Here is a 20,552-nt window from a genome sequence, read left to right on the forward strand (position 1 = left end):
TCTATTTAAAAACAAGTGAGACTTTAATGAAATCAGTAGAGGGTTTGTACAATAGGTATTGTATTAAACCAGAGCTCAGGCTTCACATTGATTGCGGTATTTAAATTTCAATGAGTTGATTATGTATGAGAGTAAAATGACCAGTATTATGAATGTACAAAAAAAGTGACATGGAAGAGCTGTGCCAGAAAAGTGAGAAAAACGTTCCCTTTATAGTCCCTAGAGTTCAATAAAGCACCACTATTTCCCAGCTTTTAAAAGCTCTTTTATCACAATGGTTCATACCTCACATTCCCTGGAGCCTGATTTGTTATACGTGCAGGGTCCTGTTCCATTCAGCAGCATCTCACTGGTTTCAGTGTTGGTGGGTTTGTAATCTACATAAAATTCCTGTGTGCTCGGAGTCATTTGCTTCAGCGACTGTCTTTTCTTTTTCCTGTGCCTTCGCATGAGAGAGCGCTGCTGCAGCTGCTTCATGCTGGCTGGGTACCGCTTCCATGACACATAGATCACCAGCAGGATCACAAGCACAGAGAGGAAGAGGGCCACGCTGCCTGCTATGATTTTGTGGAAGGAGATGTGTTCTGCGTCGTGCTCGGGCTCAGAGCTCGATTCGGTGGCTCCAACGGTTGGGGGCTGAGGGGGCTTGCTGTCATGTTTAGGCCTGGTGAGTTTTGGTTTAAATGTTGGCTTTGGGAGAGCTCGTGCTAATTCGAACCTTTCTGTGGTACTCTTGCCACAGATGCTGTAATTTTTCACTGCATCAATAACATTCACCCCTTGCAGCTCTTTGGGGCTGGCACAAATAATTGTATTTTCCCTCAGCCCTTTAAAACTTTTAAGCCAGTTTACCAGGGAGCAAATGTTTCTGCTGCATTCCCATATATTCCCGGCAAGGCTGATGTCATTGAGGGATATCCAAGAATCCAAAATTTCTTGACCAATAAATGTGAGCTTGTTTGAATCCAGGTTGAGGCGCTGTAAATTGGGCACACACTGAAAAACACTAGGTCCGCTGAAAGCCTCTATTTCATTGCCAGATAAATCAAGTCTTTGTAATGAGCTCCAGGTCCAGGACATAGTTTGTCCTATCACGCTGATTTTATTCCACTGTAAATAAAGGTTTTGAAGGCTGACTAGCCTTGGAAAAAGTGCCAGGTTGAGCTTAGAAAATTGATTGTGCTCCAGGTGAAGCTCTTTCAGTCTGATCATGCCTGCAAAGACATTCCTTGCTAAACTTCGGATCCGATTATAACCTAGGTCCAACAGTTCAAGGTTCCTGCAGTCTTGAAATATTCGAACAGGGATGGTTCTTAGGGAATTGGACCGCAAATGTAAACTCAGCAGCTTCCTTAAGCCCCTGAACTGTTCAGATCCCAGAGACTGCAGCTGATTGTATGACAGATCCAAGTTCCGGAGGTTTGTCACAGGTCTGAAGGTATTATTAAGAAAATAGGAGATTCTGTTGGAACTCAAGATCAACTCTTTTAGTCTGCGTATTCCATTGAAAGCATTTTCGTCAATATTGCTGATGTGGTTATGGTCTAAATAGAGCCAGGTGAGTTGATTAAGACCTTTAAATTGATTGTATTTTAGTTTTTGGAGGCTGTTATATCGAAGGGACAAACCTAAACAACCAGCAGATATACTTGAGGGAATCTCCTGCAATTTCTGAGATTCACAATATACCATTTTGCCTTCACACCTACAGCCCTTAGGGCATCCTCGTTCAGCAGAAGAAAGCATTGTCAGTAATACAGTAGGGGCTATTACCAGAGCTACAGCTGATCCGCTCAGTAGCCTAATTACATTGAAACCTGGAAATAAAAACAACTTAGAAAAGTTATCCCCCCACACATCAGTCATTTTTTAAAATCATGCTAAAATCTTTATTGCAACAGTCATTTAAAATCCCTAGCTTGACTCAACTACTTTTCACATTGTTTTCTTTACTCAGTTTTTTTTTAAAGAATGTCTTTATAAATATTGCAAAACAGTTGGGAAAAAGGTGTAATCCCTAAGCAATTTAACTGTAATCGCAAATCACATCAAGGTAAGTCTATGGGGTAATTAAAGCAGAGGCTATGCAGTGGCTATGAACTATATATTAAAAAAATATATAACATGAAAAACATACCCATCCTTTGTGTTGTTCAAAGGTCGTCCTTAGGTCTTTTGTTTTTTGCTTAGTGTGCCACAAGCATGGCAGCCCCTGTCAGCTGCACTGTAGTGAGTCAGGGCTCGCTGACACCCAGGAAGAAAAATTGGACCCCTTGGGAGATGGACCGATTTTGGAACATTATTCTTTGCCAGCCATGCAGAACACTCCAAGAATAAATCAATCCCAACACAGCATTCGCAGCAAAATGTCAAATTCTTCCTAGGTAATAGGATCTTCATGGATATTACGTTTTTGCATCTTTATAGTTAGGAACCTGGCTTTTAAAATTTCTCTTTATAGGAAAGCATGTTAGATTCCTCCAAGCAACAATTAGCTATCTGAATTCAGACATCTGTATTCCATAGCCCAGCAGTTCCCTCACTTAGCACCCGATCCAGCTAGGAAGCTGTTTTGTAGCACAGAGGGAGGCTCAGCCCGTGCAGCGACCAAGCGCGGCTCACTTCTGCGTACTGTCGTTCCGAAAGCTCCGTCCGACTGTTGCTTTGGTTTCAGTGAATGCAGTCTTATGTAAAGCTGCCCCCAGTGGTGAAGAATATTATGGGCATGTGCAGAAATGTCTTCCTTTTATCTTGCAAATGAGTAAGCTCTGCTGGGAAGAGTGATTGTTCAGAGTGACTAATAGGAGCCGGATGGTCAGCTTCAGTGTAAACTAGTGAGATGTGCTGAAATATCCAAATCCTCTTAGTCTCTTTTGCTGTTTGTGAAAGCTGCTTTGAGTCCTTAAACTTAATAGCTCAGCGTGTGCTGCTGAGACTTTTATCTGAAAGGCTAACGTGGCATTTGTAGGACATAGATACAATCTTCAGTCCTAAGGGGTTTTGTTTTTTTTTTTTCCCCATTGCATTACACATGTGCGCACACGACCTTTTTGCAATAACTCACTACTTTTTTTAGTGAAGTATCAGCTGCTCAATGTGTCTCTAATCAAGCATTTCAGTGGGGACACTATATTTTACAGCATGAAAAATGTTTTGTAGCTGACATTTTGCCTTTTTACTTTTTTCTCTTCTGTTGAAAGGCACAGTGCCAAGAGGTTAGAAGAGAGTATTGTGATCATTTATTTCCCAACTTGCTGTCACTTGCCTCCACAACACTAACCCTTCAAACACAGGCTTCTGTAACCCTTACTACATGAGGACTAAACAGGTTTGGTGTGGTACCTGAATCAGGTGAACAGTTTTTACTGTAATTTATGACATAGGCAAGATTTTATGTGAAAGTACAGTAAGTAGAGTTCTTTTAGATGTGTGTCTCTGGACTGCCCTTATATACTGCATAAAGAAACTTTCTCTCCTTCTGTGATCTTCCCTTCTCCCCTGTGTCCTGCAGAGAAAGGACACATCCGCTTACCTGGCTTGAGCAAAGGTAAGATGGCATTAGAGCAAATGCACCCTACTAGCAGCCTTCACCAAGTATGTGATCAGAGATGATGGTGGGGAAGTGTAAACTCACAGCTCGGTGTCTTGCAAGAATAGGCTAGAGCCCCAAGAGACGCGTGCTGCTCCTTAACAGAGGACTACAGATTACACTCCCTCAAATATAACCAGATAGTTCTGAGAACTTGTTTTCCTCTCTGAGGCAGAATCTTTACCCCTTGGAATAACATACTTTAACTTTTCCCTTATTATATGCTGCTGCAAGCACTGAAAAACTTAAAATGACGTAGAACCTGAAATTTTCCACACTTCAAGATGCCAACATTGCCTAATGTTCAGACTGTGTGAATGACTTCAGGCTTAGGTTGATCCCACTAGTATTAAAGCAGCTACCTGTAATGCCTAAATTAGGAGTACAGGTGCCCCAGGCAGAGCTATGAAATTTGGCTCATGCCCTGAGCCAGAAATACATACCTGCATCAAGCCACATCCTGTGAAAATCCTCTCCTGTGGCTCAGGTCCTTGGAGAGGGAGAGGGTTAATTCCTCTGTTAATCTCTGTCACTGTCTCCCATTCTCTACCACAGCTTTTTTCTGGCATTTAAATCTGAGCTGTAGGGTTGAGGAGACAGCGACAAACCGCAGGCTGCCCTGGGAGTTGTGATAGTCTGGGGAGCTGCCCTTCTGACAAGTGTCACACGCCAGTCCTGACGTGCCTGTTGTGGGTTGCCCATCACTGCCTTGGGGGCTTCCTGTGCTTGATGGAGCAGGACTGGCATATTCAGAAGGCAGTTCAGACCTTCAGTAAGCTCATTTGTCTGTTGGAACTGCCACTTTTCCTCCATCGACTGTAAGGGGACACCAGTGACAAGTAAGCTCTTGATTGAAATGGCTCAGTCAGGTTCCTAAACTTAGATGGGATGAAACTGGGTTCAAACACAGCACACAAAGCTTCCTGTAACATTGAAATTCTTTCTCCAGAAGAGTTAGTGCTAGTTAGTATGCTAACTTAAACTGTGCCTTTTTCTCAAACTTTGCTGTTGCCTGGCTTTTCCTTCTCCTGTGCCTTCTCTCCTTGCTCCATCTTCATCATGGAGTTAACAAGTAACTTCTCTGCCATCATGAGTCAGCAGAGCTTCAGTAGCTCTTCCAGGGTTTTAATAATTGCCAATATAGTGGACAAATATGGGGAACAGCCACTCTTTTACCATGAGTTATTTTCATTTTTCTGGAAGGGGTGAGACATCAAGAGATGAACAGAGAGAGCATCAAATCTACGTTAATGGATTGCCAAATTCAATTTTCTTTACTGAGATCCTTTTTGAATTACAGAAGCAGGAAAAGTGCCAGTGTCTGATAAACAGTTTTTTAAACTTGCATTTCTTTATCTTTGTACAGCTGAATGGGTTCTTTGCAAATTGTGGAAATAAAACTGCTCCCAGTATGAAACATTTTGTACAAAATCTCAACACAGTCTGATGGCCGTATTGTAAGGCATGAAAAGCAGAGAATTAAGTTAAAGCTGCATTTTAGATAGAAAGATAACTTTTGTAAGTGATTTAACCTTTTTCTTGTGTCAAATACACGTGTTATATCTGTGCAACACCGTTGTGTTACCACCTAATTCACTCAACCAGGAAAAACAAAAAGTTGAGACCAAACTGTTCGGTTACCTTTTCTTATAGATAAGCTCCTTTTCATGTTAACAGTGGTACAGTAGAATTAATATTGCAATTCTTGAGTGCCTAAAATGCAGGAATTCGATAAGTGAATTTAATTTATATACCGTGTGTCTGTGTGCGCGCATGTGTGTGTACTCATTCTGCAAGCTAGTTGCTGTAGCCCTAGGGCATTTTAAGTTCCCCTGCCTTTAGCATTACTAGGCAGCACTGCCTGCTGTCCTGGAATAGCTGCTCCAAGCAAGCAACAAGAAGTGAAAGCTGCAAATAATGGAAGTCGCGATCACTTTGCACTGACTGAATATCAGTGCTCAGGAACAGTGTTACTCCTTTTCTTCTACCTCCGAAGACAGTGTTTTATGCAATTCTGCAAAGGCAGATACTGTTAAGAGAAATATTTTTTGTGTACTCTGTCACACAGTCCATGCTTTGAGACTTCAGCCTAAGACATAAATTGAGATGCTGCAGAACTTGAGAGGCATATTAGTTTTGAGCTGTGCTTTAGCAACTGCATGCCTCCACAAACACTCTGCTTTGTTTTCCTAGTTTTTTTCTGAGGGTGAAAATGGCATATATCAGAAAATACATTGACAAATGTGTTGCTAAACATGCCTTAACGTTCCTACAGATGGAGAGAGTGATGTTTTGGGAGGAGCTGATGATGAAAACAGTTTCCTGATCAATACTAGAGACAGGCTGAGTTCAAAGTTGTTCTAAAATAGTGCACTTTCCCAAGGTAATGATGGCCCAGATTTTTTCTCGTGATACTAAACTTTCAATAGATTTTTCTCCCTGGATGTTGTTCTAAACGCAAAATCAACGCTAGCTGATTTTGCAGCAATTTGCTTTAGTTTAATTTCATGTTTGGTTTTGGGTTTGCTTGTTGAGCTAAACTCTAGTGCATTTTCTTCTGCTGCTTGTTCTGGCTGTGGTCTCTGCACCTAGCTGCAGCCTCCCTGTGGAAAGCTCCCCACCGCTCTCTTGCACCCTCACACTAACCACAGCCAGAACGGCAAAGGGTGAGTCAATAGCTCCCATTCACTGTGCAAGCCAGGACCTCCATGTGGCTGTTTCAGAATTAAAACAGCCTACAAAGGGCAGGAAAAAGAGCAGAACTTGCATTTTGCAGGATCAAGAGAAGACACTGGTAATGACAAGATGCATTTGGTTGCTAGGGACATTTGAAATGGAGGGAAGACAGAATTACCAGGTTCAAATAAAATGGGGGCAAAGGGAAGAGATGTAAGCTTCCCGTAGCATCATTTACCAAGGGTTAATCTTATGCATGTTATTCAGCAAAAACCTTCTGCTATTCTGTCACCAGCTTCTCATCAGCCTTCCTGAGCACTGTTCATGCCCACTGTGTGAAATATGGTTCTTGTTTAATGATGTTGTCAATAAGTTTTTTAAGGAATGTTTCCTTTTCTGTTACTCCCATAAGAAATCCATTCAGAAAACCAATAGGACCCTTTCTTGCCACAGCACATTATGTTCTTAATGCACAAACTTCAGAATTTACACTTCTAGATAGGGCAATTTTGTGTTCACAGATAGAGCTCCTGTGTCAAGGAGTGCCTTTATGTGTGTAATCACATATCCCTTTTGGGAACTGTGCTTAACAAATGTCTGCACTGTGGCTTTTCTTTGGTTTGTGAAGTGGCAATGTATGCCTTTCCCTGGACTTTAGTTCACAATAAAGAAATCAGGAGTCAGCTGGGTTGGCAATAGCGGCTTGTTCTAAACAGCAGTGCAGTGTGCTGTCATTGTAGCATTGAGAGTAGATAAGTCCAATAAAATGTGTTTGTAGTTTTTGAGTCAGTGATTAAATGAACCTGCTGTTTTACGAGGATCAGATTAGAGCTGGGGGAGTACAACTCCTGGTGTAAATATCCGAGTGTGGGAAGACTGAGGGAAACTCAGAAGGATGCAGGACTTGGCAAAGGTTGGGGCTAGGAAAGGGAAGTTTGGAAAAGCCGGGTTCAAGGGCCATGCAGGAAAGGGAGATGGAGGCAACAGAAAGTACTTTGGAGAAACAGGGAAGAGGGACTGAAAGTAAGGGGGATCTTATCCCGGCAGTTTGTCAGGGCTGACATAAATAACAACGGTGTTAAACGTTAGATGAAGGAGGCAGATAAATGAAAATATTCCCTTACTCACCTGGTAGGAACAATTAGCTTTGCAAGGCCTTCCGTGGCCTCTGGGCAAGTGTCAGGATCCCATGGTACAAATTCTGTGAGAAGCTTAAAGAACGTCTGAGGCTGATCAGGCACTGTGCCCCTTTGCAGGGCTCAGTAACCTCTGGAGCATCTGCCTGCTTGCAGAGGACACCAGGGACACATCTGTCAGTCTGCGCATACCCACAGGATCTCCTCAGTGCCATGACTCACGGGGCAACGCCAGCCATCACTCTCCTTGGTTACAGCTGCACGTGGCAGAATAATGAAGCTCTTCTAGCTGTATGGTTCTGTTAAAATCTGTGTGTCGTGGTCACAGAGGTCTCTAACTTGTCCTGGAGTAGGTAATGCTGAATACAAGCCTACGCTCTTTGTTCCTGGCACGCCCTGGCCAGATTGTCTGGAGCCTACAGTAACTCCCGTATCCTTAGTGAGGCACTTCAGCTTGCCCCCTGATTTTCCTTGGGCCTCAGTTCCTTCCCTTAGGAGAGCGGAATAGTGATATTAAATAAGCTATAAATTAATCAGCTTAATAGAAGGCTTGCTTTACTTTCTGCCACCAGTTATTTTCAAACATATGTCTTTCCTGTCTGTTAAACCACCTTTGTGGAGTCCCAACACAAGTTATTCCACTGCTTTGGGTATCACTTATTTCTGGTGCATTTCTTTTTTCAGCTAGAATGACAGAAATGCAGAATTTCATGTGAGGGCAAAATAGTCTCTGAAATCTAGGAAAACAGACTTTTTTCACATGCAAAATTACCCAAATTCTGTGGCTAATAAGGTTGTCAGCTTCTGTTCACTGTAGGATTCTTTGAGGTTTCAAAAGTCTCATTTTGAAAACACTCTAAAATCTACTGCAGATTACTTTCAATGTTGCACATAAAAATTGTGAGGAGTAGCTAACATTTTTCAACTAGTTGAAAAAAAGAGATACATATACATAACATTTCTTAGGACTGGACCTAGATTAGTAGGTAAGACAATTATTCTTACTAGTTAGATGCACTTCCTACTTTGTTCTACAGGGTCTTTAATTATTTAATTGCTCTTCAGTGTAAAACAGGCATACTGGTGCAAGCAATTAGAGTGCAATATATCTTGTTTTCATTTGACCTACCAAAATATTCTAAAATCCTGTCCAGTTTCTTCTTTCACTTGCTTATGTATGAAAAACTGCTTAGAGAAAAAGCATTGTAGTCTACCTGTATTAGGACTCATGCTTGGACTCACGTGGTATTTTGAGATTGTGATTTTCATATCCAAAGACAGTCAAAGTGATGTGTTACTACACAGTATTAGTGACATTTTGAAGATAAACCTAAACACGACAGTTGAGCAGATTTGCAACTGAAAGAGAAAAACGTGAACAAAGTTAAGAGGCATATAATTATGTTCATTCACACTGTGACTAGCATAAGAATGATTTATTCCAAATGGTTATAGTTGCATGCTTAGTCACCTCTTTCCCTGGCTTCAGCTTAATTCTGGTTTCTGGCATTTTCCTGCCAAAAAAAAGTTTGTTCTCCATCTTATCAAAAGTTTTAAATTCTTGTAGTCTTTAATAATTCTATCAAGTCTTTTTCAATTAAGCAAGCTACAGTAGTTGCTAGATATCCAGCCACGGTAGCTGGTATTCCTGAAAAAGCTCAGGATCCTAATTGTACTGACAGCCTTGGTTAGTTAATTAGCCTGTAATCTGTTTCTGTGAGTCGTCGAAGCCACTCTTTTGTGCCGGTAAGGATGTACTAGAACATTCTGGTTAAAAAAACCCAAAGGTGAATTGTTGCGGGTATCTCTTGACTAGCTATTCCATTCCGCGTTTCCCATCCTCCTTATTCTTTTCCCATTGACGTGTCTCGCAAACAAAGCTTTGAATAAACCATATGTGATTTAAATGACTTATTAGCTCATCATCTTTTCAGACCATGTCTACCCAAGAAAATCATCTTAAATTAAATGTGATTAAATAAAAAAAACAAACAACCAAACCCCAGCATATTAAATTGATTTAGAAAGGAGCAACAGACTCCCATATAATTCATTTCAAAGCAAAAATCTTGGTTGCTGCAGATTTATTTTGGCTACTCTGATGGTATATTTTACTGTTTATTAAAACTAACTGTCTTTTTTATCCAGCGGACAGGACAACAAATAAATTACAAAACCAAATTAAAGGGACTGAAATGTAATACATGACATTTTCGTGCTGCATTACAGTGTAAGATAATAAATATCTCTGACGTGTTGATTTTGGATTGGCCGAAGTGACGAAGAGTGCTGCAGGCACAAAAGAAAGAGAGGAAGCTGAGATGAGAATTACAGTTTTCACCTTTACTTCTCTCTCTTGCAGCAGTAGCAGGATAGACGTTCTGTAATGTTTGCCTTTTGCAAGTCCTACTGTCCAGTCTTCTGAGTCTCCTAAGTGGGTGAATAGGTTTTTTTTAAAAAGCCCTCTTTCTTACAGCCTAGTTGCGTGCAGAAAAGCTTAGAAAGCGAGAGTTCAATGTTGTCAGTCAGTAACCAGGTAGAGGCTCTGGTCAGTGCGGGTAGTGGAGGCGGAGGGGAGCTCAGCCTGGGGGGTCACAGGCTCCATTTCGGTATCACATGTGGTCCTCACAGCACAACAGGAATGCAGGAAAATAGGAAGGGCTTACAAATGTGAGCTCAGCTGCAGAATCAACCATTTTGCTTCCAGACACACAGGAAACAGGTACATCTCGATCCATTTCTTCTTTCAGGGTACCTCTTCTGTCATAGATAGATGAGAGAAATACCCAGTCTATATATAATAGTAAGATCCTGTGGCTTGCTGATATGATTGTACAGCATATGTCTGTGTCATCATTTATTTGTCATTTGGCCTAATTGAAATCCAGAGCATGAATAAACACATACAGTACCAATAAAATTAACAGAACAAAAATACTTCCTGTCGGTATTTCTGCTGCTGTCGTTTGAGTCCTTTCCATGTTCCTTTGTAAGGCTGTAAGCTCCTCTGAAAGGGAGGTACTTAGTTTATTCTTTTAATGTAAGACTAAAAGGGACCCTAATCTTGATTAAGATATCTATGTACAAATCCAATGCACAGAACAACTGACAACCAAATGATGACAAAATATTGCTTAGCCTGGAATTGGTAGGAACAGTACAAAAGAAGGAATTTGGGGGAGAAGCAAAATATTCCTTTGATTTTTTTGACTTACCTAATGCATCTTTTCAGCCTTACAGTTTATACTATGTTAATTGAACCCCTCAGTGTAATCTCTGAGGGGTGCCTTTTGAGGCAATGTGTCTTAGTCCTGTTTGCATGTATGAAGTTAAAGGACATATATTCTTATGCTTCATGGTAAAAGCCAGAAAGTAACTAATGGCAGTTAGGAAAAAGGGTACCATGTGCCCCTGTTACTGAATAAGAGCTGTCTCCTGTGAAGATTTTTGCAGTTTCCTTTGAAATACCCGGTACTTGCCACTCTGAGACAGAAGGCTGGAACAGAGCCAGTGCTCTTATCTGGTATATATTTCAATGTTGTTCTCTTTCTATGTGATTTTAAACTCAAGCAGAATATGCTGTAAGAATAGACATATCTGTAAATGAATGTGAAGTCCTGAAGTTGTAGCAGAGCACCACTGTATCAGAGAATCTCCAAAGAGAAAATTATACTTGTCCTTGAATATATTTGTTCCTTACATCAGTACCATGGTATTTGGAATTCTGTGTCAGACATTTGCTAATCAAAGAATTATTGGTTTAATGAAATTGGTAATTCATATGTTCCTGTAAAGACCAAGATTTAACATTATACCCTTTTGTACCTGTAGAAGCATGAGAGAAATACAAGGGTGAATATGCCAACCTCTGCAACAGTGGAAGTGCAAGTCTTGATTTCACAAAGCTCCTTAATTTTGGGAAAACAAAATTAAGTCAGGTTTAGAAGGTGTTTCCTTGAGTAGCTACTGCCCTGCTTATTCACTGCTGTGCACGAAGTCCAGATCTGTTTGTGACAGTTACTGCACCTTTGGTGAGAACTGTGGGAGCTTCCTTCTGTCGCTGCCCGTTACTGACTCGCACCAAAGGGTGCACCCTCAGCACCTCTGCAGGGGGCTGTGTTGCCTTGTCTGTGTGCGAACGAACACCGTACGGATACACTTCCAACTTGGATCTTCTACTTAAAAAAAGGTTGCTGCAAATTAGATCAGGGACACTGAGAAAGAGAATACTCTTTATAGCATAGTTGTTTAAAGCCAAACTGCTAAACTGGTGACAGTACTGGTTGTCATACAATGAATGTGGTTTGCGTGCAGCATTTTGAAGTGGGAGAGGGCTCTACATTGCCATTTTTCTCTCTTCATATATTTAATTCCATAATTCCATAGTCTGTGAGTATACTAATACCACAAGTTGAGTCCGAAACATAAAGGAGGGTTTGCTGGTCTGGCAAAATTAAGCTCTTAAATATTCAGCATATAACTTAATAGATATGTCAGATGAGCTTCTTTGTATTGCGTTTCTTTTTTCACAGGCACTGAACATAGGTGATGGCTATTTTATGTCCTTTCATTTTAAAGTGTTTGTTGAGGATATTTTTGTTCTGTGATCTGACTTTTTTTGATTTGTGTTCTTTGACCTCTTATTGCCACTTACTTGTCATTTTTTACTTTAGGTCATTTGCAGTGAGAATATGTGTAGGCAATAGAAATGCTGTATTTTGTGTCAGTAGTGGCTTATTTTACACAGTTTAGTGCAAAAGCAGCCAGCAGCAGCAAAGGAATCTGTGTTGTTTCAGTCTCTGTTCTTTCCATTGTGTCCATGCAGGCGAGTTGGAAACTACATGTGAAACCATGTACGAAGTCATTAGGGAGCTTCTCATGCTGTCAAACAAAAATGAATTATTTTAAAATTACAGTGCGATTTACCCATCTGCCTTTATATGGAATGACTCTCTATTTAAGAACATTCTGCATTAGAGTGACAAGTAACAGGCATGTCAGTGACTTAGATATGAATGTATGTGTCAGAACCAATGCTGTCCCTCAGCACATATTTTAATATGTCTGTCAGAGGTCATTATTAGGAGCTTAGTGATGAGTTTCATGATTTAACATAGTAACTCCAGGCAGTAGGTTTCACTGGTTTCTATTCTCCATGGAATTAATTATTGTCTCTATTTATCGCTGATAATCTGAGCTCCATGTGATTAGAACAAGGGTCAGAGGTAAATATTTGATGTAGAGTCACCATTTGAATAGTTTTACTTCTGATATTCAAGGTGATTCATCTATCATATTATATACTAAAATTCCATTTATGCATTTTTCATTTGAGCATTAATAATTCCCATGGAGCATGTATGTATGTATCAGATGTGCTTGTGTGTGTTTTTAGAAGATTGGTACAATCCAAAATGTAAGTAATCTGTTGACTTGGAGTCTAAGACAAGCTATTGGAATTATTACTGTTTTTGAAACAATCTGTTGATCACACACCAACCTTTTATGAGATATGAATGAATGGGAACTGATTATAAAGTGCTGCTGCCTCTCTTGGATTATGTCCTTACCTTTATTTAATGGAATAGATTTTAGCATTCAGCAGTCAGCAGTACTGGCTCCCCAGTGCTTTTGCCTCCCTGAGAAAGGGAACTCTTTCATGGAAAGAAAACACAGTATCATTCTGTCTGTTAAACAGAGATTGCCATTGTAAGAAAAGACATACATCAATACCATATAGTTCAAATTGAGTTAGGTCTGGTTGCCCCAAGAGATAGGTGCCGTTCAGTCCAAACACACTGGCAGGAGAAGCGTTCTCCTGTTGTCTGGAATGCTTCACTGGGAGTAGCTGCATCCTCATAATACTGAATGTCTTCATTTAGGGTTAGGAAGCTATGCTGTAGCACTGTGCCTTCAATTTACATCTTAATTAGCTTTAAACCAAAGATGATAACTTAGTTGACATTCTGAAGGGGAGCTTTTGGGTCCAGTTATTCAGGATTAGTATTCCATAGGGAAAGAGGCTGAGATAATGAAATTCCCACCACCTTGTGAAAAGTCCCTCAGGTACTGCCGAAAAGGCTTGTTTGCAAGGTTCATTTCTGCTAAGCAGTGTGGGAATATAAGATGTCATGTTTCACAATTCTTGGCTTCTTTGTAGACCTACAATTAAAGGTCAGTTGAAGTCATGTATATTCATCCACATTACGCTGCAGTGAGTAGCTTCTGTGAATCTTCCTGTGTATCCACCTGCACTAGCGTCTGTTTGTAAGGTGTCAGCCCTCAGGTTTAGCACAGCTTTGTGACAGTGGCTTTGTGCTGTTAGAGGAGTTTTCTTTCTCCCTGCTATTGGCTTTAATCAATATATAAGTCTAAACTGAATCACTTTCTAAGGCACAAAGAAATAAATAAACATCCATTTGATATTTGTAGATAGGAATTTTGCTATAGCAGACAAGGAATGTGTTTTGATTTCCTGACGACTGCTACAAAATCATATTGCTCTGGACACAGTTTACAAGGGAAATGTGATGATCTTCTTTTAAAAATACTTGTAGTTCCCATTTAGTTGTAGCTGAAACAATAATAAATGCTGCTGGAGACAGTCAGTCTACATGTACTCACAGCATTTCTTCAGTTGGTTCGAAGACTGTATAGATACATGGGTTCTGGGGACTTTCAAGGAAATTTCCCTGCGATCTCTGAGCTGTTCAAAAGTGCCAAGCTCCTGTGCACGTGGCAGGAAAGGACCCAAAGTGAGTGAAGAAACATCCACTCACACTCATGTTTGTTACTGTGGAAGAAGCAAATCAACGAAAACACAGATGAGATGGGTGGGTTATCAGCAAGAAAAACTGCTCCTTTGCATTTACCCCTCTCTTGTTCCCTCGCTGGCTTTTTTAATGTCGAGCTTTTCATTCAGAGCAGCCCCAGCCCTAACCCTCTGCGTATGCGCATGGGCTGCTCAGATGGTGGTGTGCCTTTGTGTAGAAATTAAATGGTTTTCATTTCTAGGAGCTGCTGTTTTAAGAAGTTGACATCAGAGCTAATGTGGTGTATGTTAGAAATCGGCAGGGAAAGTTACCCCGACCCTTTGGCAGTTTTCAAGATTCTAGAAATTTTTGTCACAAATTGCATTGAAAGTCAAGATTTCAGGTTTTATTTGTTGAGGTGATGGTTTTCAAAGGGAGTACAAAATTGCTTCAGCTTAGTTGAAGTACTTCATGGTGATAATTTGGAAATACTTCATCTAAATTAAATATATGTGAATGTAGAGAAATGGGAATTTTATTTAAAAAATTATGTGTTCAAAATATTAGAGTTAGTTATTGAATTTCTTTGAATTTGAAATGGTTTTCATTTTCACCCACTGGCCTGATTTATTTTTGGATTCTTGCAACAAGATTCAAAACTTCAAACACATTTTATGAATGCAGAATACAGACTGATGTTTTCCCACAAGTCATTTCAGATTAAGTTAATCAATATTTTAATAAAAAATGGTTAATTAAAAAGTTACCCAATTAACCTAATGATACTGTGTACATATATGTGCAACTGTGTGTTTTTATTAGGTTAAACTGATCTGACCCAAACTCAGTAGAGACCTATATACAGACTGCTTGTGATAGATAACATTGCAGTCTGTGCAGTTTTGGAGGGCGAGCTGTTTGCATTTGGCAATTGAAATAGATAATTGTCTTTAAAGATTGACTGCTGTAATTGTTTGTATGTGTGCATCATTTATTGTAATTTATTTTTGTTTATCCTGGTCTTGTGGGAAGTTGACTATAATTTTTTTTACTGGTCATTTTTCAAATTAGTTATTCCCTTAATACATAAAAATGTACAAGATGCCTTATTGAAAGAATAGAGACTGGGGAGTAAAGTTAGGAATCTGTTTCCTCAAAGCAGACTCATAATTCTAGGTACATTTGAAGAAATATTTATTCATATGTCTATCTTGGTATCCCTTTTGACATGAGGGGTGGACAAATGTGAGAGGTCTGCTGGTAGCTTTGGTTAGGAGGAAGGATAAATGTCAGAGCCTGTCGTCTGCTAACTCCAGGCTCCCTGGAGACAGCAAGAAGCAAATAGGAGGTTGAGTTAAGCCTCTTGGGTACAGTTTCAGGCCACGTTCAGCCGGGACTTGGCCCCAAAAGCCTGCTCTGTTAGTTTTTTTCTGGGAACTACTGTCCCTGGGTCTGATGAGATTAGATTTTTTTAATTATTTTGTGGTCCAGTTTCTGTGGTGCTTCTCCCTGCTTTTCTTGACAGTATGTGCACAAGCCTCCACAAAGCGACCGCCGTTGCTCCTTCAAGAGCCCGCTCACATTTCCGAGGCATTTCGCCTGTTGGGTTTCTTGGGACCGTGCCATGTGCTGTGTTCTGGGGAGAGGCACCCGTGCCCTTTGTTTGCCTGGTGCTGTGGAAGCCCAATGACTCCTCACAGTTACTTTTGATGAAACATTATTTAAATCTACAGCTGAAGCCAAGGTTAGGACCTGGTGAGGCTGTCAGGCCTTCGCCTGGCTGAGATGGGCCAAGTGCAGGGCTGTGCTGAGGACGAGCGTTAGGGTTTGAGGTGTTAGGGAGGCGCTCCGGCGTGGGGCTGCAGCAGAGTCGGGGCAAGCAGCGTTGCTGCTCTTACTGGCGAGGACCTTCGCTATGTGCCAACGCATTTGCACTGAGGCTGCACGGAAGCAGATTGGGCTCGGGCAAGATTAGAGCTTGCTGGTTTTGGGTTGATCTAAACGCTGCTGGCGGAGTGCGGGTAGGGCAAGTGATACCTGTTGTTTGGGAAAATCTCTGAGTGTTTCCCATGGCCTGGTCTAAAGAAAGGTTTTGTCTTACCTGTGCTAATATTATGTCCTATTCGGAATAAATCTCAATGCGCATGACCCAAAAACTTTTGTATAATTGCCATAATTTATCAGAAAAGAGAGTAGCAAGTTAAACCCCAAAGTGGTATATGTTACTATCTTTTCTTCATATCTTAGATTTTCCAGAACTTTATAATCACACAAACATGTTTTTAAGGAAAAAATGAACAGCTCTGAGTGTAGAGTGGTTAAGACTCCTTCACTTACTACTTCTCTGCCAGATAAAACTCCCACCACTTCAGTGTTGCCATGCAGTATATTTTTTTTCCTTTTACTGGTGATTCATTGAGATTAAGGGTTTGTTAAACTTCACTTATTTTAACTTGCATTGATGCTTGTTCTGTGGTTGGTATTGTGAGTGCTGCTTGAAAAAGTCTATCCCTTTTTCCACCTGGTTAACCCAGTCTGAGAGCTAGTCAGTTTTTCTAGGATGGATTTTTAGCTTTAGAAAGCTTAAAAGCTTTCTAAAAAACTTAAAAAGTCTTGCAAAATGCTCTCTTTCTAGCCATTTTTTCTCAGAGAAGAGACCAATGAATGTATTTGCTACTGAGCTTGAATGAATGTTGCAGGAGTTTACTGTGTAGCATTCCCCTCCTCTGCTCAGTCCCCCAAAACAAAAACAAATTCCCCCACAACATCCCACAGACCCGTGTGCCTGACTGAGGTGAAGCATAGGCACGTGGTGGCTGTGACCTGCTGTGCTGACAGAGGCTCGAGGGCAGGTGGCCGTGCCGGCAGCCAGTGTCGCTATGGGACTAGGGCAGAGCCTAGATGCCCTAGAACCCAAGCCCAGATGCCACGAGGGCAGGCAGGTTTGATGGGCAGCGTGGGGCAGCTGGAGGACGGGAGGAAGGAGAGGGGAAGGAGGTCACTGGATCTAGAGGGAGTTGTGGGGAGCAAGGACGAGCGGGGCCTCTGAGAGTGAAAGCATGAATGTGAATATATTATTCTGTCCTTTAGCACAAAGAGGTCATGATTGCTTTAATTATATAATTAGCTTTAATGAAAAAGTCCAGTTCTTGTAAATGAGAAAATGAGGCCATTTCTCATGTCTTCTAAGGTCTTCTAATGTCTTCTATGTACCTGCAGGATCTCTGATACTTTAATGGGAGGACTTTCCATTTATTACACCATCACCGGGGTCCAGGCAGTAGAAGAGCTTATCCTCCCTGTTGCCTGTCCTTGACATCTGCCTTATCCTTTGAGCCTCACAGCCTCTACAGGAGTAAAGCATTTACCGTTGATTGGGACTAGTAATAACAGTAACTTGGATTACCTCATATTTTTTCTAGGTTAAAAGTGCAGACGTGGGCAGTTGTTACCTGATACGGAGTAACTTGGTGCATCTAGGCCCTTGAATACATTTAGAGTCAGAGAGTTTCTGGTGTACTTGCTACAATGAACCCGTAATGGCTAAACTTGTAGTTCTGTGCAGTCCAAATGCAGCTGAGTTCTGCTGTGAGTCATTTAACCAAGTCCAAAAACTTGATAATCTAATATTCTGTACATAATTCCTTCTGACTACCACTGCTAATATGGCTGTCCGACAATAATCAGATATTCACAGTTTGCCAGTAGGGCTTTTGTATAACACAGACTTCAGGACAGGTTCTGATGGCCTTTTCTTCTTGTGAGGTCATGTAGTCTTTCAGTTTAATAAAACCATTTGGAGTACTGAATAAAAGAAAAGTCAATTTCCGAGGTACTGATTGGAACAAAATTCAAAAGGTCAAGTATAATGCTTGATATTGAAGTCTCTGGCTTAATACTCTTTCAGCTAGGTATCCAGTATTAGGCTAGGCCAGTCATCATGATTCGGGATCACGAAACGCTGTCGTAGGCAAGAGGAGCTGGCTGGCTGGCTGCACTTAGGGCCACTGGATGGGGAGTGTTGAGGGATTTAGCGGTTCTACATTGTCAGTCTTCAGAGCTTGCTGATATCATTTTAAATTGAAGCACATATTCCATGTAGGTCCTTAATGAGTAAATTATCGGTTGGAGCAGTGACAGTGGATAGGATGCAGGAAGAGTTAACGCCAGCCCTAAGAGTTTGTAGCCTGGCTGGGAACAAGAGATGACAAGGTATGCAACAGACTGGAGGAATGGAAGGTGCGATAGGTCTTGTCCTGACAGCTATGTCGCTGCAAAGACTAACTTTCTGTGCAGCCTGATGCCTTGACAGTAATGACCCTCTTATTGGGATGTTGAGAGTAATTGCAGCCCTCACTAAGATGATACTGTGAAGCCATCACAACAGATACAGAAAGGAGTTTGCAGTAGCTTCCCTGCTGTTGGAGTGCTAGTGCTTCAGTTCCATAGTGTTTTCTACACTGATAAATCAAGATAATCTACCAGCTTTACCTGAAGGGTGAACCTTAGCGCAGACATGAGAAAGGTATTGTCTAAGGTAGAGAAAGGGGAAAACCTGACTGTACTGTGGATTTCCATCTTAGTGTATTTACTTCTTTAAAACAAGCTATTGCTGTCCACATTGTGTGCTGAAAGATTTTTGAGACATTTCTTTGGGTTGGCTAAATATTTAATAGCATTGTTATTGCTACTTCTCTCCTCAGAGATTTAACAGTATTTATGGAACAAAATGCTCATTTCTTTCTCCAGCCTCATTGTTTCACTTAATGATACTGCCTAATGGTGTTAATTTATTTCTTGTATTGAGTATAGGATGGCAGATCTCCACGTGGCTTATCTTAGTTGTCCTACCCAACGTCACACTTTTATTCTCCACTCATTAGGCTTCTGCCAAAAAAACGCTTAGGAGTCTGAAAGATACAGGGAATCTTTCTGCACAGAACAGTTAAATATGACAAAATAGAAGAGGAAGAGCACAAATGGAATTGAGCAAGAAACAGCGCATGGATGGGATATAATGTAGTAAGCTTGAAGGTCATGGACATGGTATGGCATGAGTTAAGCTTCAGTCTGGAATCTTTAAAATTCTGCTTGTCCTGCAGCAAGAAAAGGTCTCTCTCTTTCTTTAAAGGAAGTTAAGATTATTCAATGGGAATTAAACTTTTAGGGAAAAGCTGTTCCCTGAGGAAGAATAAAATTTTAGTAACGTAGAGCTGTGCCTGGCAGGTTGGTTTCAGTGGGAATAACACCTTGTAAAAACAGCATTTGTTCATTTCTGGATGTGTATTAAAGTGATTTCTTTGGACGCTTGTGGTGATGCAACTCTCAGACTGAAGCAGATTGTCTCCCACAGTAGAAGTTATTTGAATGGAAATGACTAGAAAAGTTCTGTTAGAAATGTGTTACTCACAGAGTTTTCCTAATGCAGCGAAAAGAAATTCGTTGCTCAGGGCTATAAAAAGGTATTTGTATCAGTATCAGTAGGCAGTGCTAGATTTAACTAAAGCCTAATAAATGAGGAATTAATAAAAAGTAATACATACACAGAATAGTCTCTGTTATACTCATTGCATTAGCACTTTTAAATAACATCGAATTGTGAAATATATAATGTCTGAATGCATACATTCTCTGAGATAGCAAGAAGCTTAACGTTACTGCAAAATATTATGGGCTGATAACAATAAAATAAATCAGTGGTTTTATTGTTTTGTTTAGATTCTGAAAATCAGAGATGAAGAACAAGGTAACCGTGTTCATATATTTTATTGGTAAATTCCTCATCTGCATAATATGTGACTCAGTTAATGACAGCCGAATGGTTCGATGCTGAAGTGAGGGTACTTCAGAAAGGGCACTTGATCAAAGGTTTATTTTTCCTTTCAAGGATGAGGATATAAATTTAAATCATATTAATGTACTGATGATAATAAATTATAGCTTAAAATGCCACCAGTGCTAGGAAAATGTTTAAAGCTGGGTTGACCTGAATGTAACTTGCAGCTGTCACCTCTGGCATGCTGGTGGCTGCTGCTGAGGTGACACGCTGTAATCAGAGATGAGGTACAATTTTTAATACACGGGCTGTCTGCAGAGCCAGGCAAATCCCCTTTCCCTGAAGATGTCCTGTATTTTCAGAGTATGTAAAGAACTAATTAGGGGAGGGAGGTGTGCTGAGCTTCATGCTTCCACCAGTCCAAAATAGAAGTCCTGAGTCTTCCTACAATTGATTAATATCAGTTTAGACAGAACTATGTGATTGGCGTTGAGCAGATTTCTGTTAAATTAATACTTGGTATATGCCTTTGCCTTTTGATATGATGTAAATGAAATTAAAAATATTTATGGTTTTTGTGCTTTCTGTAGAAATACATTTTGGTTTACAGGTTTGTCAAATTA

General features: G+C 40.6%; 2 protein-coding genes across 4 annotated transcripts in view; one reads left to right on the forward strand and one right to left on the reverse strand.

Moving 5' to 3' along the window:
• Positions 1-2,772, reverse strand: part of LRRTM3 (leucine rich repeat transmembrane neuronal 3) — a 94,755-nt gene extending 91,983 nt beyond the window's left edge. For 2 of the 3 annotated variants that reach the window (XM_026106381.2, XM_026106382.2), the window contains exons 1-2: positions 2,138-2,772; positions 286-1,817 (exon numbers count right to left, since the gene is read on the reverse strand). In XM_026106381.2, the coding sequence (XP_025962166.1) occupies positions 286-1,817; positions 2,138-2,141 (1,536 nt within the window). In that variant the 5' untranslated portion in view covers positions 2,142-2,772. The other variant, XM_026106380.2, reaches the window with a different exon arrangement.
• Positions 1-20,552, forward strand: part of CTNNA3 (catenin alpha 3) — a 572,729-nt gene that overhangs the window by 275,786 nt on the left and 276,391 nt on the right. The window lies entirely within an intron of this gene.

This window comes from Dromaius novaehollandiae, chromosome 6, assembly GCF_036370855.1.
Source record: "Dromaius novaehollandiae isolate bDroNov1 chromosome 6, bDroNov1.hap1, whole genome shotgun sequence".
NCBI lineage: Eukaryota > Metazoa > Chordata > Aves > Casuariiformes > Dromaiidae > Dromaius > Dromaius novaehollandiae.